The sequence below is a fragment of the Eschrichtius robustus genome, chromosome 6 (genome assembly GCF_028021215.1).
Source record: "Eschrichtius robustus isolate mEscRob2 chromosome 6, mEscRob2.pri, whole genome shotgun sequence".
Classification (NCBI taxonomy): Eukaryota; Metazoa; Chordata; class Mammalia; order Artiodactyla; family Eschrichtiidae; genus Eschrichtius; species Eschrichtius robustus.
Genome location: NC_090829.1, coordinates 59,273,805 through 59,298,311, shown reverse-complemented (window position 1 = coordinate 59,298,311; position 24,507 = coordinate 59,273,805). Strand labels below are relative to the sequence as shown.

Sequence of the window (24,507 nt, the reverse complement as noted above, 5' to 3'; positions counted from 1 at the left end):
AATTTGTAACTGAAATCAGAAAGCCACGTTACTGAGAGTAAAGCTTGACATCTGTCTTAAGAATCCCGTAGGATGGTTAGCTCATGAGGAGCTCAAAGTTCAGTACTAAAGAAATCCTGGTTGTGAAATTAATTAAGCCCTGACCCTGCCTTGAATGCAAGTGGGAAATAGATGGAAGAGTGTTGAGGTGTCAACAAAAATCCATTTCCTACCAAGGGACAAGCCGAGAGATGCAAGAGGAGGAGGAGAGGTGCCGCGGTTGCAGACGGTGCTGGGAAGGGTTAGCACAAGGAGTGTCCCTGTCACTTGAGTGGCTTTCCTAAGCTAGCCGTGTGAAGAGACCCTAGGTCAGGAAGCCATCAGGCCAGTTCAGAAGCCAGCCCCCCAGGTGCCAGGGCTGAAAGAAAGGTAGGGCTGGAGGGACTTTTTCTAATAGGAATTTTCCATTTCTCACAATGAGCTAGTCAAACACTTGCACTTCAGAGAAAAAGAATGAAGAGTTACAGAGCTTGCCTTTTTAATTCTCATTTGCCTAGTTTGCATTTGAACAAATTATTATTTCTGCCTTCATTAGAGTATTTAACACAATGTAATCAACCTGCTGGGAAGTAAAAGTGTAACCGTTTTATGGTTTGTTACACTGAAATTTAAATTTGCATATTAAGCAGCAAAGGCATTAACATGTGTACCCTATTCATTAACTATGGATTATAAAATACCTCTCTAGTGTGAGCCCAAACAGCAAGCCGTTTTCTGATTGAACTGCTTAATTAAATAAAAGATTATTAACAGCATTCCCTTATACCCTGGATACTTTAGTAGTTTGAAATTAAAGCACAGAGACATTCAGAAACGTTACCAAATCTTCCTCATCACTGTTTTGCAAGCATCTCTCTGAATATGATAGATTGACTCTGCTCTGGAAAAACTGCACTCTGAAATAAACCTCTTTAAAAATAAAGCAAAGCCATAAAGTAAATAGTACCTGAACTCAGATTCAATTTTATCATTTTAATTCCTTTCAAACCTTCATCACTGGTGAGGCTGGTCTAAGTCCTGTTCTGCAGATTTCTACCATGCCAAATAAAGGAGAACATGCAGCAAGCTTCCCAGTCTAAATACAAACTATTTTTATAAATCAGTGGTGAGCTAACTTAATTTGGTTCTTCTAACCTACACTACAAACGCAAAATCCTTCTGCACCCAACTGAAACCTATTTTTAAAAAATAATCTCAGAGCAGTGAGTGAGCTTCTCTTAACCTCTTCCATCTTTGGTAGTATTGACCACAGGTTTAGATCTCCTTGACCTGAGTGAACCCGTCTCTCAAACCCAAACCAAAGCCAAGAAGTTGGAGGCCTCATCGAAAACCTCATCCCTCAAGAAAAAGGCTGATGGGCCTGACCTCATCAGTGCAGATGCTGAGCAGAGAGGCCAGGCGCTCCGAAACTCAGAGACGGCATCCTTAGACTTAGGTAAGGCAATAGCTTGTGTCTGCTGCTGTTCACTCGTGCTCAATACAGCAAGGAAGTTCTACAAATGACATTAAATCCATGGACAAAGCAGTAGAAAAGATTAATTCTATGTAGGAAACTGGACAGGACACACTTCTTTGTGCTTAGATTAAATAGCAGTTGGGGAGCTCAACTTTGCAGAACTGGTGTGGATTTATATTTATACAACCCATGTGTATTGAGTTTCTGATAGATGGCAGGTACCACACTAGGCACTGGCGTTACAATAAAAATAAGACACGAATCTTGCTCTCTAGGAGAATTCAGTCTAGAGGGGAAGAGAGTCTAGAAAGAGAACACTCTAACCCAAGGTCTGGGAACAGCCAGAAGGAACAGTAACATGTAACATGTGTGGGGATACGTCCGATACAATAATAACAGCTACCATTCACTGATGACTTACAATGTCCAGAACTGTGCTACATGATTTACATATATTAGCCTGTTAATTCATCACAGCTCTTTGAAATGAATGAGGAACCAAATTTTCAAATTTAAATAACTTGCCCAAGATCCCAGTTAGTATGAGGAAGAGCTGGAATTTGAGCCAAGCTCTAATTAACTTCAAAGCCTGTACTTCTCTCCACTGTACATCTTCCTGAGAAAGGAGACCTTAACCTCAGATCATGGAACCAGTCAATTAAGCTCTCCTTTCTTAAGAGAAAGAAAGGTAACAGTTATTTCAGAAAGCCCAGGGAAACATGGATGGGTAAGTATCCATAAAATGAGCATATTAGTAACTTATCCATAAAGTTACAAAGGTTAAAGGGGATATACATATATGTAAAATCGCTTAGCACTGTGATATATACATGTTAGATGGCCATGAATTAATTTATTCATTTGTTCAGTAAACATTTCTCTAAATATCTGTTGTGTTCCATACTATGTGCTGGAAATACAAAGAAAACTAATATAAGCTTTCTGCCCCTTAGTAAGTTTACAGTCTAGTGGAGAGATAGAAAAATGATTAAAATAATTATAATAAAATATGTACTATGTGCTGCAATAAAGAAAAGCCCAGGTTAAGCCCCTCACCCGGCCAGGGGGTTATAGAAGTTGCCTTATAACTATATGAGCAGTCTTGAAGGTTGAGTAAGAATTTGCCAGATGAAAAATATGGATCAGAGAGAGGTGGGAAGGAAGGGGCAGGGCACTGCTGATACAGAAGAGAAAGGGAGTCACACACAAGTAGACAAACACAGAAAGATGCCTTTTCAAGCAAATACAAGCACTGCTACAGTATTCAAGAATAGTACAGTACTGAGAAATAAATCTGAGAGTCACCAGGGGTCAGGTAATGGGAGTTCTTGGATGCCAGGCCCTTAAGTTTAGGGGGAGGGCAGGGTTGAAGTGTTTTTACTCAGAGGAGTGACATCAACAGATTCTATTTTAGAAAAATTTTTCTCTGTTGGATGTGTGGAGAAAGGAATGGAGGCAGGGAGACAATACAGGCATGTAAGAGAGTGACAGAGGGGATAGTGAGAGGGAGACGGGTTCAAAAATAAATAAATAAAGACAAGACTTGTGGACTGGGTAGATATATGCATGCCAGCAAGGAAGAGATATAGAATGTGCCAAACTCTGTGATGAGGGTACAAGAGGAGAAGGCGGGGAGGGGGACGGGATGTCAAGGTGGAAGTTGTCGAGCTCAGTTTTGAACCTGTTATATATGAGGAAACTGTGGAGCTTCTCTGTAGGGATGTCCAATGGACTGTGAAATGTGTAAATCTAGAACTCAGGAAAGAGAACCAAGCAGGAAATAGAGATTTGAAAGTCAGAAGCCTATGAATAGCTGTCACAGTCATGGGTGTAGATGAGCTCACCAAGGATAGAGCATAGAGAAAGGGAAGAGAACCAGCACGCTGCTCAAACTCGTTGCACACACAGGATCTGCGTGCCTCTGCTGCGTCACTTTTTGAGGCCTGTCTCTCCGGAGGAAAATTTTATAATTATCTCCTCCTCATCCATGTGTTCTAGGTTTATTCCATTTCAATAAGTGAAATTTATACATATGCATAAGGATATATTGTTAAATACATTACAATATAATATAATAAACACGTAAATGATACTTTCATTTCTCCGCTTTCGAGAAAATGTCTTGTGAAGAAGTCATAAAAATTCTTAGTTTAAACGACTTTAGAGGACACTGACTGCAAACCTACCTTTTTATAAATGAAAAAACTGGCCCCTAAGGTTGTCTAAGTGGATTGTTCACAGTCACACATCTGTTCATGAGAGGGAACCAGCCAGGTTCTTTGTAAGAAGTAAGCCACAGGGAGACAATGGTCCTAGCATACACTAACTTTCTCCATTGCCTCCTTCCTCTCTATCCCCATTATAAATTCCCTTCTTTGGTGAAAAATTAGGTAGACTATAACCAAACCTGTAAAAAGTGTTCCAGTTTCTTCCCACCTCCTTTTAATAACAAGGCTCATCTCTTTAAACAGAATTTCTTTCCAGAAATGTGCCAGAAATGCCTCAAAGCCACCTCTTAGCTGGAGGCCCATAGGTTAGTACTCCATATGCTCATTCTTTACCAGATCCCATGGGCTCATACACAAAATTCAGAATGCACACAGCTCTTGAAATAAATTCAGGTAAAAAAATATACTTGATTGTTTAACTGTAAAAGCAATCCCATTTCTCTTAATAGGTCTCATATTTATTTAGCTGTACATGTTTTAATTAATTTTCTTGCAGCCTTTGGTCTTAGGGTAGAAGAGCATCAGTTAATTAAAGTTCACTTGTATAAGACTTCTCAGTGTTAATGTCTCTTCTTCTCTCTGCACCTCGTATTCTCCCCCGTCCCCCTCACCCCCTTCTTGTCTCCTTAGTAGACATTCAAACACAACTGGAAAAATGGGATGATGTTAAGTTTCATGGAGATCGAAATAGCAAGGGACATCCCATGGCAGAGAGAAAATCAAGCTCATCTAGAACTGGATCAAAAGAACTTTTATGGTAAGATATTTTAATATCAGAAAATAGTCATTTATCTTAGCCATAAAAAAAAAAACAAAACTTTGCCATTTGCAGCAACATGGATGGACTTGGAGGGCATTCTGCTAAGTAAAATAAATCAGACAGAGAAAGACAAATACTGTATGATATCACATGTGTGGAATCTAAAAAATATAACAAACTAGTGGATTTAACAAAAAAAGAAGCAGACCTGCAGATATAGAGAATAAACTAGTAGTTATCAGTTGGGGGGGCAGTATAGGGATGGGCGAGTGGGAAGTATAAACTATTGGGTGTAAGATAGGCTACAAGGATGTATTGTACTACACGGGGAATAGCCAATATTTTGTAATAACTGTAAATGGAGTGTAACCTTTAAAAATTGTATAAAGTTTTTTTTAATTTTAAAAATAAATTAAAATATTTTAAAAGAAAACTAAAAAAAAAAAAGAAAATAGCCATTTATGTGTCATGTACTTGTCTACTGAAATAGCCAGAGAATTAAGTCAATCCAGATACTTGCTGCCATTTATAACCCCCTATTAATGTTAATAATTGTGGCTTCTAAAACTAAATTATTTCATCTGAATTGTCAAAAATTCAGCCAATAAGGATTTTGGTAGATTCATAATTTAATATTCAATATTTGTCCAATATTTGTTGATAATTTTCTGAACATGTAGCTGAGCCAATCAATCAAAATACGTGCATGTGTATTTTTACATATGTATATATTCAATGTATAACATGAATGATAGTTAAATTAAATGTTTTTGGCTGCACAGGTAACCTTTTTGACTTTCTTAATCACCACTGTCAGATAATGCACTAATTAAGCATATTCCATGGATGCCCATGAGAAAAACTAGCCACTTGAATTTTACCATGTTTTTAAAGCTTCCTAAAGGACGGCATGTTTCAGACTCCGGTTGCCCGTCACACATCTCCATTTATTATGACATTTCAAATTCTATATAAAGATCAAATCTCACTAAGACACTTTGTGAGAAGCTCCCCTCCCCACCCAAAAATTACTTTTTTAATGAAGCAGAACTCTCTGTAACAAAAATGGTTTTGCATTTATTTACTTTTTGCATATAACTGACCTGAATTCTAAATCAGTCAGAGACAATAACACCTAACACATTGCAGCCGCTTAAATTCCAAACGTGGTCATTATAATGGAAATATATGTTATCTTTTTAATCAAAAGTCTGTTGACAGCTTTGTTACCATGGTTCTCAACGATCCCAATTAACCAGATTTCTTGACTGGGTTTCTAGGTGAATTCGCTTCTCGATTTACATTAATTTCCTCCATGCGTCCCTTATAGGTCCTCAGAGCACAGATCTCAGCCAGAACTGAGTGGTGGGAAAAGCGCCCTGAACTCTGAGTCGGCTGCGGAGCTGGAATTGGTGCCTCCAACACAGGTAACAAAACCAATTCCTCAATGCACCTGTCTTTTCTAATAGATAATTTATGTCATAAATATTTAAAATTTCACCAAAAAAATCTGAAGTATTTTTTCCGTATTTTCTATTTCGTATGCTTTCTCACTCAGTGTCTGTCTCAATGCTTAAAATAACTGATGATAGATAGATAGATAGATAGATAGATAGATAGATAGATAGATAGATAGATAGATAGATTTGGCTGGAAAATGTGTCAACGAACTCACCATGTACTTAGCACTTTTTCCTTGTTCTACCACTTACTTTATTTTCCAATACAAAATCTGTTCTACTCCAGTATTAGCACAATTTATGTAACAGGCATAAAGAAGAGGAAATTACATCTTGAGCAGTCATTCACAACTTTGCCCTACAGACCAAGGTACTCACACATCATCATCCTGACTGTCACATTAAAATAAATTTGTTGCTAAGGAATAAATAATTATAGTATTAGCAATCATGATAATACTAAGAACTACCATTTGTGAGTACCCTCTAAGTATTAGGGACCTTGTGCTTTTCATATATTATATCTAATACTCAAGTAATCCTGTGAATTATTATTGGCCTCACTTTAAAGGTCTTTGAAGAGTCTTGGTAAAGTCAAAATCCTTTTACAGGGGCACCCAACTAATCACCAGTGGAAGTAGGGCATGAACCAGACCTGTCTGTCTGCTACTTGACCCTCGACTCCAGTGTAACTGGTTTGCCTGTGACCTTGGCTGGGCCAAGAAGGGCCGTCAGCCTCAGTGTTTTCATTTGCTCAAACACTTTGCAAGGATACAACCTTGATCCCTTAAGAAATGTGTCCACGTTCACGCATCTACAATCCAGTTGGAAATAAGTGGGATGAAATGAGCAAGAGAGATTTTCTTGAGTTTACTAGGTAAGGTATTGAAACTAAGAGGGAAGATATATTGTCTGAAGTGAGTAAAGGGATAATTATGATAATAGCAAATATTATTGAGTGCTATGAGAAGGCCTTCTAATACATATTAATTAGCTCACTTGATCCTGACCAATGACTCTATGAGTTAAGTGTATTTTTTAACCCCATTTTATAGAGGGGGAAACTAAGGCACAGTGAGAGTAAGGAAAATTGTCGACGCACTCACAACCAATAAGCGGCAGAGGGCAGGAGGACGCAGATAGGAAATGGAAGGCATCTGGAAACCTAGGCCATTAACAGCACCTCCACATGCACCTCACCCTCCACGAGACAGAGGTGGGCATTACTGCTCCCAGAGCTCAGCCGGAAAACAAGTCAGCTAACTTCCAGAACAAATAACTCTGGGAAGCTTAATGAATTGTAAATGTAGCGTGAAAATGTATTTTCTTCATCTTTGTTCATTCTGAATGTATCTTTTTAAAAAACAAATTGATAACATTTATTAGAGAAACGTTTCTTGATAAGTGCATTAGAGATTTAGACAGCTAAATAATGGGTACTGTTTCGTAAACTGGAATCCTTGGAACAATTTATTTTTCTTTAATTTTATTTATTTATTTATTTATGGCTGTGTTGGGTCTTCGTTACTGCATTCGGGCTCTTCTCTAGTTACGGCGAGCGGGGGCTGCTCTTCGTTGCAGTGCGCGGGCTTCTCATCGCGGTGGCTTCTCTTGTTGCGGAGCATGGGCTCTAGGCGCACGGGTTTCAGTAGTTGTGGCACGCGGGCTCAGTAGTTGTGGCTCGTGGGCTCTAGAGCGCAGGCTCAGTAGTTGTGGCGCACGGGCTTACTTGCTCCGCGGCATGTGGGATCTTCCCGGACCAGGGCTCGAACCCGTGTCACCTGCATTGGCAGGCGGATTCTTAACCTCTGCGCCTCCAGGGAAGTCCCTGGAACAATTTAATATAGCAGGAGAACACTAGTCTCTGCAGCAGGGGGAGACTTGGCACAGGTGGGCTCTTCCACACGGAGGTGGAGGGGAGGAGGATCAGCTGGGGTCCTCGGTTGCCGTGGAGACCCACAATGCATTTATCTTATTATTCCAATGACTGCTACTCTCCCGCTGGTTGTCTGATTTCATCCCACCACATTGTCCTTCCACTTACCCACCGGTGTGCCTTTAAGCAAACACAATGTGCTTTGGAAAATTTGTATGAGAGTCCCAACATTGTCCTCCAAAATATAATGTAAAATGCCCTGAGATAGTTCTGTCTAGATAAATCATAGTGAATTATTTTAGAAGGTTACCAATTATTTGTAAAGCATTCATCCCTTAAATTGTTTTCTTAAAAAACACTGCATGTTTACTTAACAAGATTTGCCTAAACTAAGGAAATTTATAATCTCCTAGTTTTAATTCCAGCCTATGGATAAATAGGAAAATTTCATGAATTGGGGATTTAATCATCTAAAATATTTAGTCACTCAAATGGAACAGCAAGAGAATAGACTGATTCATCTACTTGTAATAAAAGACAGAAAGGTGTTTTTACTGTTAGAAGCATACTGCTCTTAAATATATGATCTCTACGTAAATAAGATGATGAAGTGGTATAAAAATTCGACTTAAACTGACTTGCAAACTATTCAAGTAAACAATTTCAGCTTACCAAAATTTGTTACTGCTCCACTGTCACTCAGATGGCTTATAGGAAAATCAAGGAAATGTCTTCTTCTCCCTCAAGCCAACATAAATTATCTTAGTTCAACAGGTGAGGAGCTATTTACAAGCTTTGCTCAAAAATCATATTTCAGAATCACGAAGAGGATGAAAGCTCTCAATGAGAATTCTCATGTTTGTTCATTTTCAAGATGGGGAAAAAGAAAAACATAGACTAGTCTCTTTCAAATAGTGTTTTGAATATACTAATCAGAGTGGCAGGAGATTATAATAAATTGTGTAATCTCTGTATATTTAAAGAATAAAGTTTCTTGATATTATGCAAACTGTGTTATTTGTATTCCCTGGAGTTAATTATTTAAAGAAATCATGCAATCTGAAAAATTAAAAAACATTTGAAAAATTGAAGAAAGACACAGAAGGTAATGATATAAAATTAGCTTTTCCATAAATGAGATAGTAGTGAGGCAAAAGAAAAAGAATCCAACTTCTGCCGGAGAGTGATGGTTCACGCATTTCTTTTTCAAGTCTGGACGCTGGAAGGAGCGCTCCAAGACAGGCTGTTTCCACCCTAAGCTGGACTTCATGAGAAGGTGGGGCAGCCGGGCTCTCCAAATACTGAGTCACAATCTTGTAACGCTCTGATTTTGCTGATTTTGGCAGAGCAAATGCTTCCTTCCACATTGTCAAAATTCCATCAAGTTGGCAGTATCCCAAACCAGAACAATCTAAACTTTAAAAGTGCAGATATGTTTTCTAAATTTTTAAAGGAATAATGTAAAAGGAAATGCATGTTAATAGAAATGTAAGATATTTCTAATATATTATTTGAAATGTTTACAATAATCTTGGGAATTAATGTTATCTCCATTTCTCAGAAGAGAAATGCATCTTAGAGAACAGAAGTAATTTTCCCAAGGTGACTCTGCTAGAATGGAGAGGACCCAGCATTCAAATCACACCCATCAGCTTCTAAAGCCCTTGTTCTTCATCACACATCAACCTCCTATCAGCCACACCTAGCTTATCCACCTAAGAGAACTCACAAGACCATCGATTTCCCTTCTCATTGCAAGCCCTGATTATTACTTAGTTTATAGGGTTAATATGAGTTAAGTGATTTTAAAGAATATCACTTTCCTCCAGAAACTTTGTAAGATGAATTAGGATTGTCATCCGATCTGAGGCCATACACAATTTTGTGCCTCCCCTCCCAAATTCATTCTCAACCTCTTACTCTTAGAAATGCTAATGGCTTCCATTTTGTTCCATTTCAATTCAACAAATGAGATTGAATGTCTACTATCCATAAAGCCATAAGTGAGGCAGTGGAAAAGTTAGAAAGATTAGAGAGATTATAAGAAGTATGAAGACCTTTATGTCTAGTAGAAACAATTAGATAGTACACTGTAAATACAGTTTTGCTTTTCGGAAGACAACACAGGAGCCACAGCAATATCCCTTTTCCCCTCCTGGCCACACACAGTGAGCTGCCAATGAGGAAGAAAGCAAGGGAAGATGGAAGAAAGGAACAAAGCAAAGAAGGCAGAAAAACAAGAACAGCAGGAAAGCAAAAAGGAAGGAAAGAAATCTGAAGATCCTTTTCAGCATAGTAGAAAATCTACGCATACTAGGTACTCAACAAATACTTTTTAAAGTGAAAAAATAAGGGATGCTAACAAAAAGAAGAAACAAAATGTTTGTCAAATTACAAAATTCAAGAGTAGAAGCTGATGGTGAAAGGACAGAAAAAAAAGGACAAATTTTTATTCTTTTATCATTTTGAGGCTAGTCCCAAAAATAATTTTTAGTTAAGTATGCTAATAGACTAGACTGTCCATTCCCTTTAAAAATCAGCCCTGATCTGCCTTGATGTTCCATAACATAGAATTTCATAGTTGGGGGAAGATGGGAACCGTGTGCTGCCCACCTTTGCACAAAACTTTGGGAATTTGCTCTTGACACATAGGTACAGGTTTTTTGTATACTTTCAATGATAAATGTCTGTTGACTGATTAAGAAAAAATATCCTGACCACCTTAATGAGGCAAGTGTTTAGATGATCTCTTCTAGCATGAGTCCAACTAGTCTGTAAAAACCACTAAACAAAAGTGTTCTAAACACAGATTTTTTTTTTTTTTATGGAGCATAATTTTACTGGCATTTTATTTTATTTTATTTTTTTAAACATCTTTATTGAAGTATAATTGCTTTACAATGGTGTGTTAGTTTCTGCTTTATAACAAAGTGAATCAGTTATACATATACATATGTTCCCATATCTCTTCCCTCTTGCATCTCCCTCCCTCGCACCCTCCCTATCCCACCTCCCTATCCCACCCCTCTAGGTGGTCACAAAGCACCGAGCTGATCTCCCTGTGCTATGCGGCTGCTTCCCACTAGCTAGCTATTTTACATTTGGTAGTGTATATATGTCCATGACACTCTCTCACCCTGTCACATCTCACCCCTCCCCCTCCCCATATCCTGAAGTCCATTCTCTAGTAGGTCTGTGTCTTTATTCCCGTCTTGCCACTAGGTTCTTCATGACCGTTTTTTTTTTTTTCCCTTAGATTCCATATATATGTGTTAGCATACTGTATTTGTTTTTCTCTTTCTGACTTACTTCACTCTGTATGACAGACTCTAACTCCATCCACCTCATTACAAATACCTCCATTTCATTTCTTTTTATGGCTGAGTAATATTCCATTGTATATATGTAAACACAGATTTTTAAATGAATTTCCAAAGTCATGCCTGATAAGCGCTAACCAGAAAAATGATAATAACAAAAGCCAATTTTTTTTGTTGTTTATTTTTCTTTTTTTGGCCACGCCGCCGACGTGCGGGATCTTAGTTCCCCAACCAGGGATCAAACCCGTGCCCCCTGCATTGGGAGGGTGTAGTCTTAACCACTGGACTCCCATTGAAGTCCCAAAAGCCAATTTTATTGAGCACTTACTATGTACTGAGCATTTTGTGTGTATTATTTACATGAATTATTGCACTTGAGTCTTATATGGACTCCATAAGTGAATATACACTTGGCAGATGAGAATACTGAGAATTGGGAATTCCCTGGTGGTCCAATGGTTAGGACTCCATGCTTTCACTGCCAAGGGCCCTGGGGTTTGTGAATTAAGATCCCACAGGCCGCATGACACAGCCAAAAAAAAAGAAAAACAAAAAAACAAAACTGAGGATTATAGAGATTAATTTGTCCAAGGTCACCATTAATAGTAAATGGTAAACCAGGATTTGACCCCAGGCAGTCTGACTTCAGAGAGTGTGCTTTTAATGGCCGTTACATAAGGTCTGCTAGTTGTTATATTTTTCTTTTCTACAGTTAAGCAGATCCCTTTTCTCCTTCAATTTCTTTTGGAAAGATGCTGAGCTTTTTTAAAATGTGTTTCTATGGCAGATCTCTAGCAATTGTATGAAAAGCTATCAACAACTGCTACAGAGGGTAGCCAACAAAATTATGCTAGGACAATGACAGCCACAAATACAGTCATTTGCAAATCATAATTTTGATCACAGTCATAATTTTGAATAAAGAGAACAAAGCATAATATTATTTTTAGAGTTATTTAATTCTTTCTTCTTTCCCTTCACCTAGTGCCGATCATTCAGTGCAATCGACAGCTGGGGGAATTAAATGCTTTCTTCTTTGGAGACTGTAATACCCTAAAATCCAATTAGCTTAAACCAATTAAAATGCTGTTTTTAAAGCCAAGGCATTTCCAGGAGGTTGCTGTTAACTGTGGAGCATTTTTCAAAATCATGCAAAGAAGAAAAGAAATGCCTATATCAGGTTATATTTGTGAACTCCAGAGTTCCACCTACGTGCACTTAATGTCAATTTTGGGATCAGAGGTTCTCACAGTGTGGTCCCTGGACCAGCAGTATCAGTATCACCTGGGAACTTGTTAGAAATGATGATTCTACAGCCCCACCCCACGCCTACTGACTCAGAAACCCATGGGGGTGGAGCCCTGCAAACTGCGGTTGAACATGACCTCCAGGTGATTCCAATGCATGCTAAAGCTTGAGAACTGCTATTATAGTCATTGTGCTACCAAAATAATGGCAACTCAGACTTACAGGTGTAACTGTCCTGTTTATCATTCCTCTAGTTAAATACTAAGAAATACCTGCAGTTTACAAGCATTATTTATGTTTTCCCATATTACAGTTTTGCCTGTCATGAAATTAGATGTAAATTGTTTTTAAAAGTGTTGTTCGAAAAGAAGCCTGATCTTTGCTATGTGTTATAGTCTATATTTCATTCTCAGTCCTAAATCAGCATGTCTGGGCACACTGCTGAGTTGCTAAAAAGTCTCAGAACCTTTAGATGTATACTACTCTCAGCTTGAAAACTGCCTCTGTTTACATTCACTACCTTCTTACATTTTATAACATTTATTTTACGCTTCCTTGGGCAAAGTAAATGTCTTTAAAATGTGAGGTAGATAATATTTGAATTAGTAATAACATAAAGCTTTTCTAACAATGTGGAAAATAGCACTTACCTAAATAGTAACTGTACTATCAAAATAAAATTTCATTTGCACAGTAAGATTCTATTTACACTTGCTGTTTCAGGCAGTAAAGAGAATATGAACTGTAAGTCTAGAATCCTGAGAGAGAGATTTTCCTCTTCTTCCTGATACATGGTACGCTTTGCATCCTGTGATTCATAATCCCCTTGGGTCGTGAAACACTGATGAAGGGAAGCCAGTGACAGTAATGGAGTCCTGTTAGGTCAGGCTTCACAGGAAAGACAGATCATATTTCACTGGTGAAAAGTGCCTCTAATAAAAGGAGGTGCCTTGGGAAAAAATATTAGTGCTTTCTCTTTCTTCTCCTAATGTCATTCATGACATTATTATATAAATGCACAAAGTTTATTTCTTACTATGTGTCCACATTTTTTTTTCACACACACACACTGTATTTTATTTTTACAAGAGATAAATAGACTGACACCAAGCATTGTACATGGATGACCACAACAAAAGCAACAATGATTGCAATTACCAAACATGAAACACACTCATACTATGTCATAATATTGACATTCAGTCCAGTAATCCTCCACTGTAACAGCTCCTTTACTTTGCAGTGAAAATTGATTTGTATATTCTTTGCCTCTGAGTCCTTGTGGGATTTTTTTTTTTTTTTTTAATTCAGACAGAAAGTCACAAAAATTATAGTCATCCTCATCAGTTCACTCAGTCCCATGTAATTAATTTTTTTTTTCATCTTGATCTTTTGTTAGCACTTTTATGAGTTCATCAGTTTTTCATTAGAGTTCTGAAAATGCTTATTCATTCAGTTCAGCAGTACAGTCAGTTACCAGAAACCTGTACTTCTCAGAGTGTTTTCCATGAATTTCTTGAAGATGAAACCCTTTTATAGGAACATATTTGCAAAATCATCAGAGTACACCCAGAACTGTCTGTAAATGACAAAAGACTTAAAAATGACCACGGTTAAAGATTTGATGAAAGTTCATAATAATGCAGTTGACAAGAAAATTAGTTATTTCTGGGATATACATTTTAAAGTAATAACTAGGATTATTACTTATAACATTATACCAGAACATATAAGATTTTTAGAAATTTCATGTAATGTCTGAAACATTTATATTAACATATTCCCATACATATTTCCATACAAATACAAATATAAGATTTTTAGAAATTTCATGTAATGTCTGAAACATTTATATTAACATATTTCTATACATATTTCCATACAAATACAAATATAAGATTTTTAGAAATTTCATGTAATGTCTGAAACATTTATATTATCATATTTCCATACAAAAAACCCAATGAAAGTTTAGTATTAGTTGTTTTGTTTGTTTTTTTATACTGCAGATTCTTATTCGGCATCAGTTTTATACACATCAGTGTATACATGTCAACCCCAATCGCCCAATTCAGCACACCACCATCCCCACCTCACCGCAGTTTTCCCCCCTTGGTGTCCATATGTCCATTCTCTACATCTGTGTCTCAACTTCTGCCCTGCAAACTGGCTCATCTGTACCATTTTTCTAGGTTCCACATACATGCATTAATATACGATATTTGTTTTTCTCTTTCTGACTCATTTCACTCTGTATGACAGTCTCTAGATCCATCCACGTCTCAACAAATGACTCAATTTCGTTCCTTTTTATGGCTGAGTAATATTCCATTGTATATATGTACCACACCTTCTTTATCCATTCGTCTGCTGATGGGCATTTAGGTTGCTTCCATGACCTGGCTATTGTAAATAGTGCTGCAATGAACATTCGGGTGCATGTGTCTTTTTGAATTACGGTTTTCTCTGGGTATATGCCCAGTAGTGGGATTGCTGGGTCATATGGTAATTCTATTTTTAGTTTTTTAAGGAACCTCCATATTGTTCTCCATAGTGGCTGTATCAATTTACATTCCCACCAACAGTGCAAGAGGGTTCCCTTTTCTCCACACCCTCTCCAGCATTTGTTGTTTGTAGATTTTCTGATGATGCCCATTCTAACAGGAGTGAGGTGATACCTCATTGTAGTTTTGATTTGCATTTCTCTAATAATTAGTGATGTTGAGCATCTTTTCATGTGCTTCGTGGCCGTCTGTATGTCTTCTTTGGAGAAATGTCTATTTAGGTCTTCTGCCCATTTTTGGATTGGGGTGTTTGTTTCTTTGATATTGAGCTGAATGAGCTGTTTATATATTTTGGAGATTAATCCTTTGTCCGTTGATTCGTTTGCAAATATTTTCTCCCATTCTGAGGGTTGTCTTTTCGTCTTGTTTATGGTTTCCTTTGCTGTGCAAAAGCTTTGAAGTTTCATTAGGTCCCACTTGTTTATTTTTGTTTTTATTTCCATTACTCTAGGAGGTGGATCAAAAAAGATCTTGCTGTGATTTATGTCAAAGAGTGTTCTTCCTATGTTTTCCTCTAAGAGTTTTATAGTGCCCAGTCTTATATTTAGGTCTCTAATCCATTTTGAGTTTATTTTTGTGTATGGTGTTAGGGAGTATTCTAATTTCATTCTTTTACATGTAGCTGTCCAGTTTTCCCAGCACCACTTATTGAAGAGACTGTCTTTTCTCCATTGTATATCTTTGCCTCCTTTGTCATAGATTAGTTGACCATAGGTGCGTGGGTTAATCTCTGGGCTTTCTATCTTGTTCCATTGATCTATGTTTCTGTTTTTGTGCCAGTACCATATTGTCTTGATTACTGTAGCTTTGTAGTATAGTCTGAAGTCAGGGAGTCTGATTCCTCCAGCTCCATTTTTTTGCCTCAAGACTGCTTTGGCTATTCGGGGTCTTTTGTGTCTCCATACAAATTTTAAGATGATTTGTTCTAGCTCCGTAAAAAATGCCATTGGTAATTTGATAGGGATTGCATTGAATCTGTAGATTGCTTTGGGCAGTATACTCATTTTCACAATGTTGATTCTTCCAATCCAAGAACATGGTATATCTCTCCATCTGTTGGTATCATCTTTAATTTCTTTCATCAGTGTCTTATAGTTTTCTGTGTCCACATTTTTAAAAATTTATTTGTTTATTTCATTCATGAAGGAACCAGCAGGAAGACAAAAGATCTGGTTCCAAAAGCAAAGGATTAAGGAACAGAGATTTATATAGCCAGTTGGGAAAGAAGTGCCAAAATAAGTTTACCAAGTTAGATGTAAGATTGATTAACTTTCTACACGACAGTAAAGTCCTGTCATCTTCGGGGTTAACTTCTCTACCAGGCTATAACACCCTAACAAGCTATCAATTCTAAAAGGTTATAAATCATCTGCACCTTTATATTTGTTAATCAAATATATTGTCACCCAAGAGTGTCAGATGAGGGTTGAAGTGGGCTGAATGGTGGCCCCCCAAAAGATATGTTCACATTCTAATCTCTGGAACCTGTGTCAATCTCCCCCTTCCTGCCTCGATTGTCTGGGTTAGAAAAAGGTAGTAGCTTCCACAGGGCCCAGAGAATAAGGGAGGATGCTTGTTCGTGATGGCCACTGGGCCTGGCCCACCAGAGAGCAAGCCACTGATGCCAGGGCAGGCCCTGACCTGCCCTCATGGCCCTCCCGTTTCTGACCACAGGCGCTGCTCCAGAGGTCTCAACCCTGAGCTGCCCACAGACCTTGCTCTTTACTAGGCACCCCACCTGGGCATCCTGCAGCCACGCCCCACCCCCAGAACCAGGGCTTGCTAGCACAGAGCTCTGCCACTCCAGGCACAGGACAAAAAACAAGTCCCTCCCAATCTCCTATAAACCCTCCTTAGACTCCAGACTGGCCAGGAGACCTTGAGAGAAATATCTTTAATTCAGTCATTCATATATTCCCTGGCAGCATATTTTCAACCAATATTTGCTGATTATTTATGGAGCACCAACTATTTGCAGGAGATGCCAGGGATACAGCAGGGAGTAAATACATCAAGGAGGAGAAAACATATATTAATGTTCAAATAAATTAACCTTTCACATTCATTAAAGCAAACTGCAGTCTAAGACTGTTATTTATGCTCAGAAATTTTCCTAATAATTACTTTATTTTTATTTTCAGCCCACACTCTTTTAGACGGCTTCTTGGCTAACGCCCTCAACCATGCATGAACCTCCAAGGGACAGATTTCTATATTTTGCATCTTCCTAAAATGGCCAGTTGAGCACAGCCTCCTGTGAAAGGCCGTGTGTCCAGTCGTTAGGCACATGGTCCAGAAGCACCAGCCCTACTACTTAACTAGCTGTGAGACTAGGGGCAAGTTTTAATTAATTACTTAATTGCTCTCTGTGCCTCAAAATCGTGGAGTTAATGGTAGGACCCACCTCAGGCTGCTGAAAAGACAACATGAGTTATAGTAAGTAAAGGACTTGAAGCAGCATCTGGCATTTAGTGAGCCCTGGTATTCCCACTATATAATCATTAAAGAGGGGGGTTCCTCTTGAGGACCAGTGATGATGGAGAAAGAATGAAAAGCAGCTGAGCGGAATAGATGGTAAGTGCTGGGTGAAGATCAAAGTTTCACTATAGTTTTGGTTCTCAAACATGACTGCTCTTCAAAATCACCACAGGAGCTTTTCAAACTTAATTTAATTCATGGGCCCCACCTTCAGAGGTCACTTCACTGGTCTAGGGTGGGACCCAAGCCTGTTCAAGTAATTCCCATAGAAGTGGAGGTTGAGCATCCCTGCAGGACAGCAATCTACCACCTGGCCGAGGAGCCACGCCTGCCCTGCAATGAAAGGGGGCGGGGGACTTCACTCCAAGCCTCTCTCCTCCTTCTCCCCAGGCCTAGCTGCCTTAGCAGTGCAATCCCTCCTCCCGCAGTCCGTCCACAGGCATCCTTGGGGCATGTATCACTTGTCAGGCCCCGGGCTTGGGATGGGGCAGTACAAAAGTTATCAGACAAAATCTTATCCACGTGGACCTCACAGCAGAGAAAGAAGATAGAGAAGAAAGCAAGCAGTTACATGGAGAAAAATCGAAACACTCTGAACGTTCATAGAGCTCTAATCGAAGTACCGTATATACTTACTGGGAAATCCCTGGGGAAAGACTGAGGTAGATCTGTAAGTACAAAATGTAGGGACTCTCCAAGGTACATTGTTGAGTAGAAAAAGGTAAACCACAGAACAGCATAACATTTATGTTTCAAAAAACTTTTTGAAACATGTTTCGATATTCTATCTATGGGTGCATAAATATATGTAACTTCAAAGAAAAAAGGTCTAGAATTACACCTCTTATTTTCCATGATTAATTTTTTTTTTCAAAAAGAATGTATTCATTGTTTGTGAAATTTAAAATAATAACATCTTTTAAATTCCAGCAAACTCTTTGTGGGGGGTCTTCTGGAAATATTTGCATTTAGCTAAGTTAAGATGTATATCACATTGCCTGTTAATTGTGACAAAGCAGTTGGCATTACCAGACATGATTTTATCTAAGTGACTATTATTGAGCAGAGAGCAATGTCCTGAGGAAATGGGTCGTGAGACAAATGTGTGCCAGTAGAGATAAGGCAAAGGAAAGAGAATTCGGCATGAAGCTCAGCTGAGTATAAGGAAAAAGACCTAGCAGCTACCTTCCATGTCTGCAACTTTCACAGTTTCACCTGAAGCTGGTCCTCCTAACAAGCTGAAAGCTCGAATATCAGCTTCCAGGTCTAGCCTACTAATAGAGATATTCCATCTTAGCTGCATATTAGAATCACATGGGGAGACTTACTAAAATATCCATGCCTTGAACCAAGACCAATGAAAAGTAAGGTCTTTGGGAGGTTGGGCCTGGGCGTTGTTTTTAATACGACCAGGGCTGAGACTCACTGTTCGGAGACGCATGCATGCACCCTCCCAGTTTGGACTCCCTCATGCTTGCAAAGAACTCCAAAAATGGCATCAGTTGCAGGTGCTTCTTAAACTCTAGGGTACTATGGGAAAAGGAAAAATATTTGTATTTTTGTATTATGTGATTCCGAAATGGTAACACCATGTGTTTGGTTTATTTCAGGCTCGACTGACCAAAGAACAGCGCTGGGGAAGTGCATTGCTTTCCAGAAACCACTCCTTAGAAGAGGAATTTGAAAGGGCAAAAGCAGCAGTGGAGGTAAGTTTTTTGGTTTTTTTTTCTGTTTCATGTTTCTGAGAGTGGAATTCAAAAAAATCAAACTTCAGCAGGATACATATGAAATGGGTCTTTATAGACATGAAATAATCATGACTATGATTGTTAGAATGAGACGTGTTACCAGAGAACTTTTGACTTCCCACCCGGGGTGACTAATAGATGTCACCTCTTATGCCAATTCTGTGGTAGATTATCAGTGACTTCTGGAGTCTTGGGTCAGAAAACTCTGAGCCTTGAGTGCATCCCATGATGAACCTATGCTATGCATTTGCTATGCTTCTGTGAAGCCAGGGTTCATGCCTGATCTTTTTATCTCCCTGGCATCTAGCACAATGTCTGAAACATAGAAGGTTTTACTACCCCTGAAATAGTATACATTTTCCTAACTGGGTGGGGGAAAAAGGCAGGGCTGAGATATTCTAATCAATGGATAGCCCATCTTGACTTGAGCCATAAATTTTTTTACTGTTAAGGGTGTCCAAAACAATGACAATGTTGATAAATCAAATGAAACATTTAATTTGAACATTACTTTCCTTATTTAGCCTTCTAAAGAGACATAGAGAGAGGGAGAGAGAAGGAGGAAAGAAAGGGAAAAGGGAAGCCAAAAAAAAACATCCTTTGCTGTTTTTTATGCATTTCCTTCCTGGGTAGAAGCACAGAGTGCATCACAGGTGCCATCTATGATTCTCACCAAAGCTTTGCTAGAAGACTATTTGAGAGTTGAGCTTTTCACCCAACCCAAGTATGAACTTGCCAGGACCTCTGTTTCTATTACTGATGTGAAATCTTGAAAATTGAAAGTATTCCTGTAATATGGTTCATTTATGTGGCCGTCTTACCTCTAGAATTTGGATGAAATTATTATACTACGGGCAGTCTTTCAGTAACTCCATACTTGAAGTGCAATTAAATCATACTTGCAATTTAATATTAAAAAGATTCTTTATATTCTAGGAAATAATTCCAGCCAAATTTCCTATCATCATTCAGAAACCTAATAAGAGAACACTTTTATCTCATCACAATACAATCCACCCAAATTTCTTCTTTTAATTTTAACCTTTTTAATTAAAAGTTAAAGCATATTTAGTGCTCTTGAACGTGATCAACTGATAGATTTGATTGAGACCAGCTGAGTTCAATCAAGTTGTTCAACTGCATGGAGCCTGTAGCTCAGTTTATCTTAAATGTAGATTTTTCCAGACTTAAGAGCTAATTTAAGTTTCTTTTGAGCTCCTACTGTGTATAGGACACTGAATTAGCATTAAAAAGAAGATGATTTAGAACCATAGAATCTTGGGGCAGTAAAGACTTTATAATTTATCTGGTCCCTTTTATTTTATTTTATTTTATTTTTTTTAATTTTTTTTTAAATGAATAGTCCAGTTTGCTTTTTTTTTTTTTTTTTTAAAGAAATTCACGTTCTTTTTATTTATTTATTTATGACTGTGTTGAGTCTTCGCTCCTGTGCGAGGACTTTCTCTAGTTGCGGCAAGTGGGGACCACTCTTCATCGCGGTGCGCGGGCCTCTCACCATCGCGTCCTCTCTTGTTGCGGAGCACAGGCTCCAGACACGCAGGCTCAGTAATTGTGGCTCACGGGCCCAGTTGCTCCGTGGCATGTGGGATCTTCCCAGACCAGGGCTCGAACCCGTGTCCCCTGCATTGGCAGGCAGATTCTCAACCACTGCGCCACCAGGGAAGCCCTTTTATTTTTTTTTTTTAACATCTTTATTGGAGTATAATTGCTTTACAGTGGTATGTTAGTTTCTCTGGTCCCATTTATAATGAGACAGTGAGTTCAAACTCAAAAGACTTAATTACAAAGTAACATATCAACAAGAAAAAATTGTCCATCTGTGTATCTATCTATTCATAAAATCACTTAATCTTAGTTTTGGTAGAGACCTTAGAAGTCATCTATCCCAACCAGGCATACAAAACAGTTTTTTTTCTTTTCAAACATACTTGACAAATTATTTATTCAAACATACCCTGTTTCTACTTGAACATTTTCAATTAAGGGCAACTCACTTCTTTTCAAGAAAACCTGTTTCAGTTTTGGACAATCCTAACAATTAAAAAAGCTCTTCCCTGAATTAGGCTGAAATTGGCCTACAAGCAAGTACCAATTTTCTTACCCCTGGCTTTGCCGTCTCTGGAACAAGGCAAAATTAGGTGAATCCCTTCTCTACATGACGCCCATTCACCCCAGGAAGCCTTGTTTTCTCCTGGCTTCTCCTTGTCTCTTTGGAATTGAGAGACCAGAGTTGTTATTCCAACTTGTTGCTCATAACTAAATAACAACAAACATCTCATTAACCAATGTAAGTCTCATTTTTCCACACCTCTATGGTCCTTTCCAGCTGCAAAATCCTAAAATGCCGTAAGTTACTTGAAGTAGTCATTCAGCAAACATTACTGGCTATCTGTATGTGCTGGCTGCTGAACTAGGTACAAGAGACAAAGGAATGAGCTAGCTTTGAGTAGTTGTCTAACAATGGCATGGACCAGATGACCAACTCAGGCAAGACATTTGCTCCCTTCTACTTTAGTTTCTTCATTATAAGATGAGGGGCTTGGATTTTTAATATACTAAGAATGCTATACGTTTGTAGCTTCAAGTGAAGTGAAGTAAATGGTAAGTACAGAATTCCCAGCAAAGCAGAAAATTGTAAGCACATTTGCTCAGCTGGAAGCCTGGAACTGAGAAGCTTCCTTAAGGAATGAGGGAGAATAATGCTGACCAGAAGGTGTGAACAGGTGTGGAGAAAATAGGCACGAGGCATGGGGGCGGGGGTTGTGTTTCACCAAGCTGATGGTAAATCAGACCTTCAGAACTGCACACATACGTGAACTGCTTACTTCCCAGCATTATTCTTATCCAGGGTTTAAACTAAATCCATAGTAGAAGACGTAATAAAACGCATCAGAGTCTTGGAAATATACATGCCCCTCGACCCAGCCACTTCTTAGAATTTATGCTAGAGAAATAATCATGAAAGTTTGCAACATTTTATCTGTAGAATTTTTTTAAATAGTGAAAATTTGGGAAAAGCTCAAGTGTCCCATTACAGAGAATTAACTAAGTTATTATCTCTACAATAAAATGCTATGTAACCATTAAAAACTACATCATAGAAAAATATTTAACATCATGTAAAAATGTCTAGTGATAATTGGAATAATTTATATACTGACAGTTTTACAATATGATCCCAACTTCGTAAAATGATAGTAGCTTGATACCTAACATGTTAGAATACATACTGTGTGCCAGGCACTACCTCGGGAGCTTTGCGTGGATTCTCATTTAATCCTCACAGCAGTCTTATGAGGAAGGTAATATTACTATTCTCATTCGGCAGATGAGAAAACTGAGGCTTAAAGATATTGCAGACAGTTACGTGGCATTTTATAAGCAATTAAGATAGACTGAAAATGAACAACTCTCATTTAGCAAGTTACAAAGTCATGATTTTTACCCAGACTCCAGAGCCCATATTCTGAATCACTGCACTGTATAAGCATAAAGAGAGTCTGTGCCCAAACCTTAACAGTAATTATCCTTGGGTGGCTGGATTTGGAGTGATTTCTTCCATTAGCTATTTTCCAAATGTTCTATCATAAACATGTATTACGTTGGTAATCAAGGAAGAAGTGGTAAACTATAGACACTATATTAGAGTCTAAGATTCTTAAGAGAACTAAAAGTGCCACATTCTTCATTTCAAGACCAATAAAGAATGGCACCACAGATGGGCTTCACCAGAGACTGTTCTAAACACTAGTAAGACCCAGATGAAAACCATGCCTGGAGCAAGTTGAATTTTTCCAGTCTCCATTTTTATATCGCTGATTCCAATATTCCTTCTATTTCACATTCTATTCCATTCTTAAACCCTCATATTTTTTTGGTCATCATCCTGCCTCCTGACCTGGCACCTGGTCCTCCTTCTGCGCCTAATCCCCTCACAAGCTCCGGGGCACTGCTGCACTCTCTATTCCTCTTGCACAACAGCCTCATTGCCTGCTCTCCCCACTCTGTCTTTTTTTTTTTTTAAAACAGTTATTATTTTATTTGACAGATGTTTAAACTGAGAGGTGAGCATAGGGACTAATTTTTTTTTTAACATCTTTATTGGAGTATAATTGCTTTAAAATGGTGTGTTAGTTTCTGCTTTATAACAAAGTGAATCAGTTATACATATACGTATATCCCCATATCTCTTCCCTCTCGCGTCTCCCTCCCTCCCACCCTCCCTCCCTATCCCACCCCTCTAGGTGGTCACAAAGCACCAAGCTGATCTCCTTGTGCTATGCGGCTGCTTCCCACTAGCTAGCTATTTTACATTTGGTAGTGTATATATGTCCATGTCACTCTCTCACTTTGTCCCAGCTTACCCTTCCCCGTCCCCATATCCTGAAGTCCATTCTCTAGTAGGTCTACGTCTTTATTCCCGTCTTGCCCCTAGGTTCTTCATGACCTTTTTTTTTTTTTTTAGATTCCATATATATGTGTTAGCATATGGTATTTGTTTTTCTCCTTCTGACTTACTTCACTCTGTATGACAGACTCTGGGTCCATCCACCTCACTACAAATAACTCAGTTTCGTTTCTTTTTATGGCTGAGTAATATTCCATTGTATATATGTGCCATGTCTTCTTTATCCATTCATCTGTTGAGGGACACTTAGGTTGCTTGCATGTCCTGGCTATTGTAAATAGAGCTGCAATGAACATTGTGGTACATGACTCTTTTTGAATTATGGTTTTCTCTGGGTATATGCCCAGTAGTGGGATTGCTGGGTCATATGGTAGTTCTATTTTTAGTTTTTTAAGGAACCTCCATACTGTTCTCCATAGTGGCTGTATCAATTACATTCCCACCAACAGTGCAAGAGGGTTCCCTTTCCTCCACACCCTCTCCAGCATTTATTGTTTGTAGACTTCTTGATGATGGCCACTCTGACTGGTGTGAGATGATATCTCATTGTAGTTTGTTTTTTTTTTGTAGTTTTGATTTGCATTTCTCTAATGATTAATGATGTTGAGCATTCTTTCATGTGTTTGTTGGCAATCTGTATATCTTCTTTGGAGAAATGTCTATTTAGGTCTTCTGCCCATTTTTGGATTGGGTTGTTTGATTTTTGATATTGAGCTGCACGAGCTGCTTGTAAATTTTGGAGATTAATCCTTTGTCAGTTGCTTCATTTGCAAATATTTTCTCCCATTCTGAGAGTTGTCTTTTTGTCTTGTTTATGGTTTCCTTTGCTGTGCAAAAGCTTTTAAGTTTCATTAGGTCCCATTTGTTTACTTTTGTTTTTATTTTCATTTCTCTAGGAGGT

General features: G+C 38.4%; 1 protein-coding gene across 1 annotated transcript in view; it reads left to right on the top strand.

Moving 5' to 3' along the window:
• Positions 1-24,507, top strand: part of PEX5L (peroxisomal biogenesis factor 5 like) — a 182,772-nt gene that overhangs the window by 100,063 nt on the left and 58,202 nt on the right. The window contains exons 5-8 of the mRNA XM_068545420.1: positions 1,280-1,474; positions 4,354-4,480; positions 5,814-5,910; positions 19,040-19,135. Coding sequence (XP_068401521.1) covers positions 1,280-1,474; positions 4,354-4,480; positions 5,814-5,910; positions 19,040-19,135 — 515 coding nt within the window. The remainder of the gene's footprint in view (positions 1-1,279; positions 1,475-4,353; positions 4,481-5,813; positions 5,911-19,039; positions 19,136-24,507) is intronic.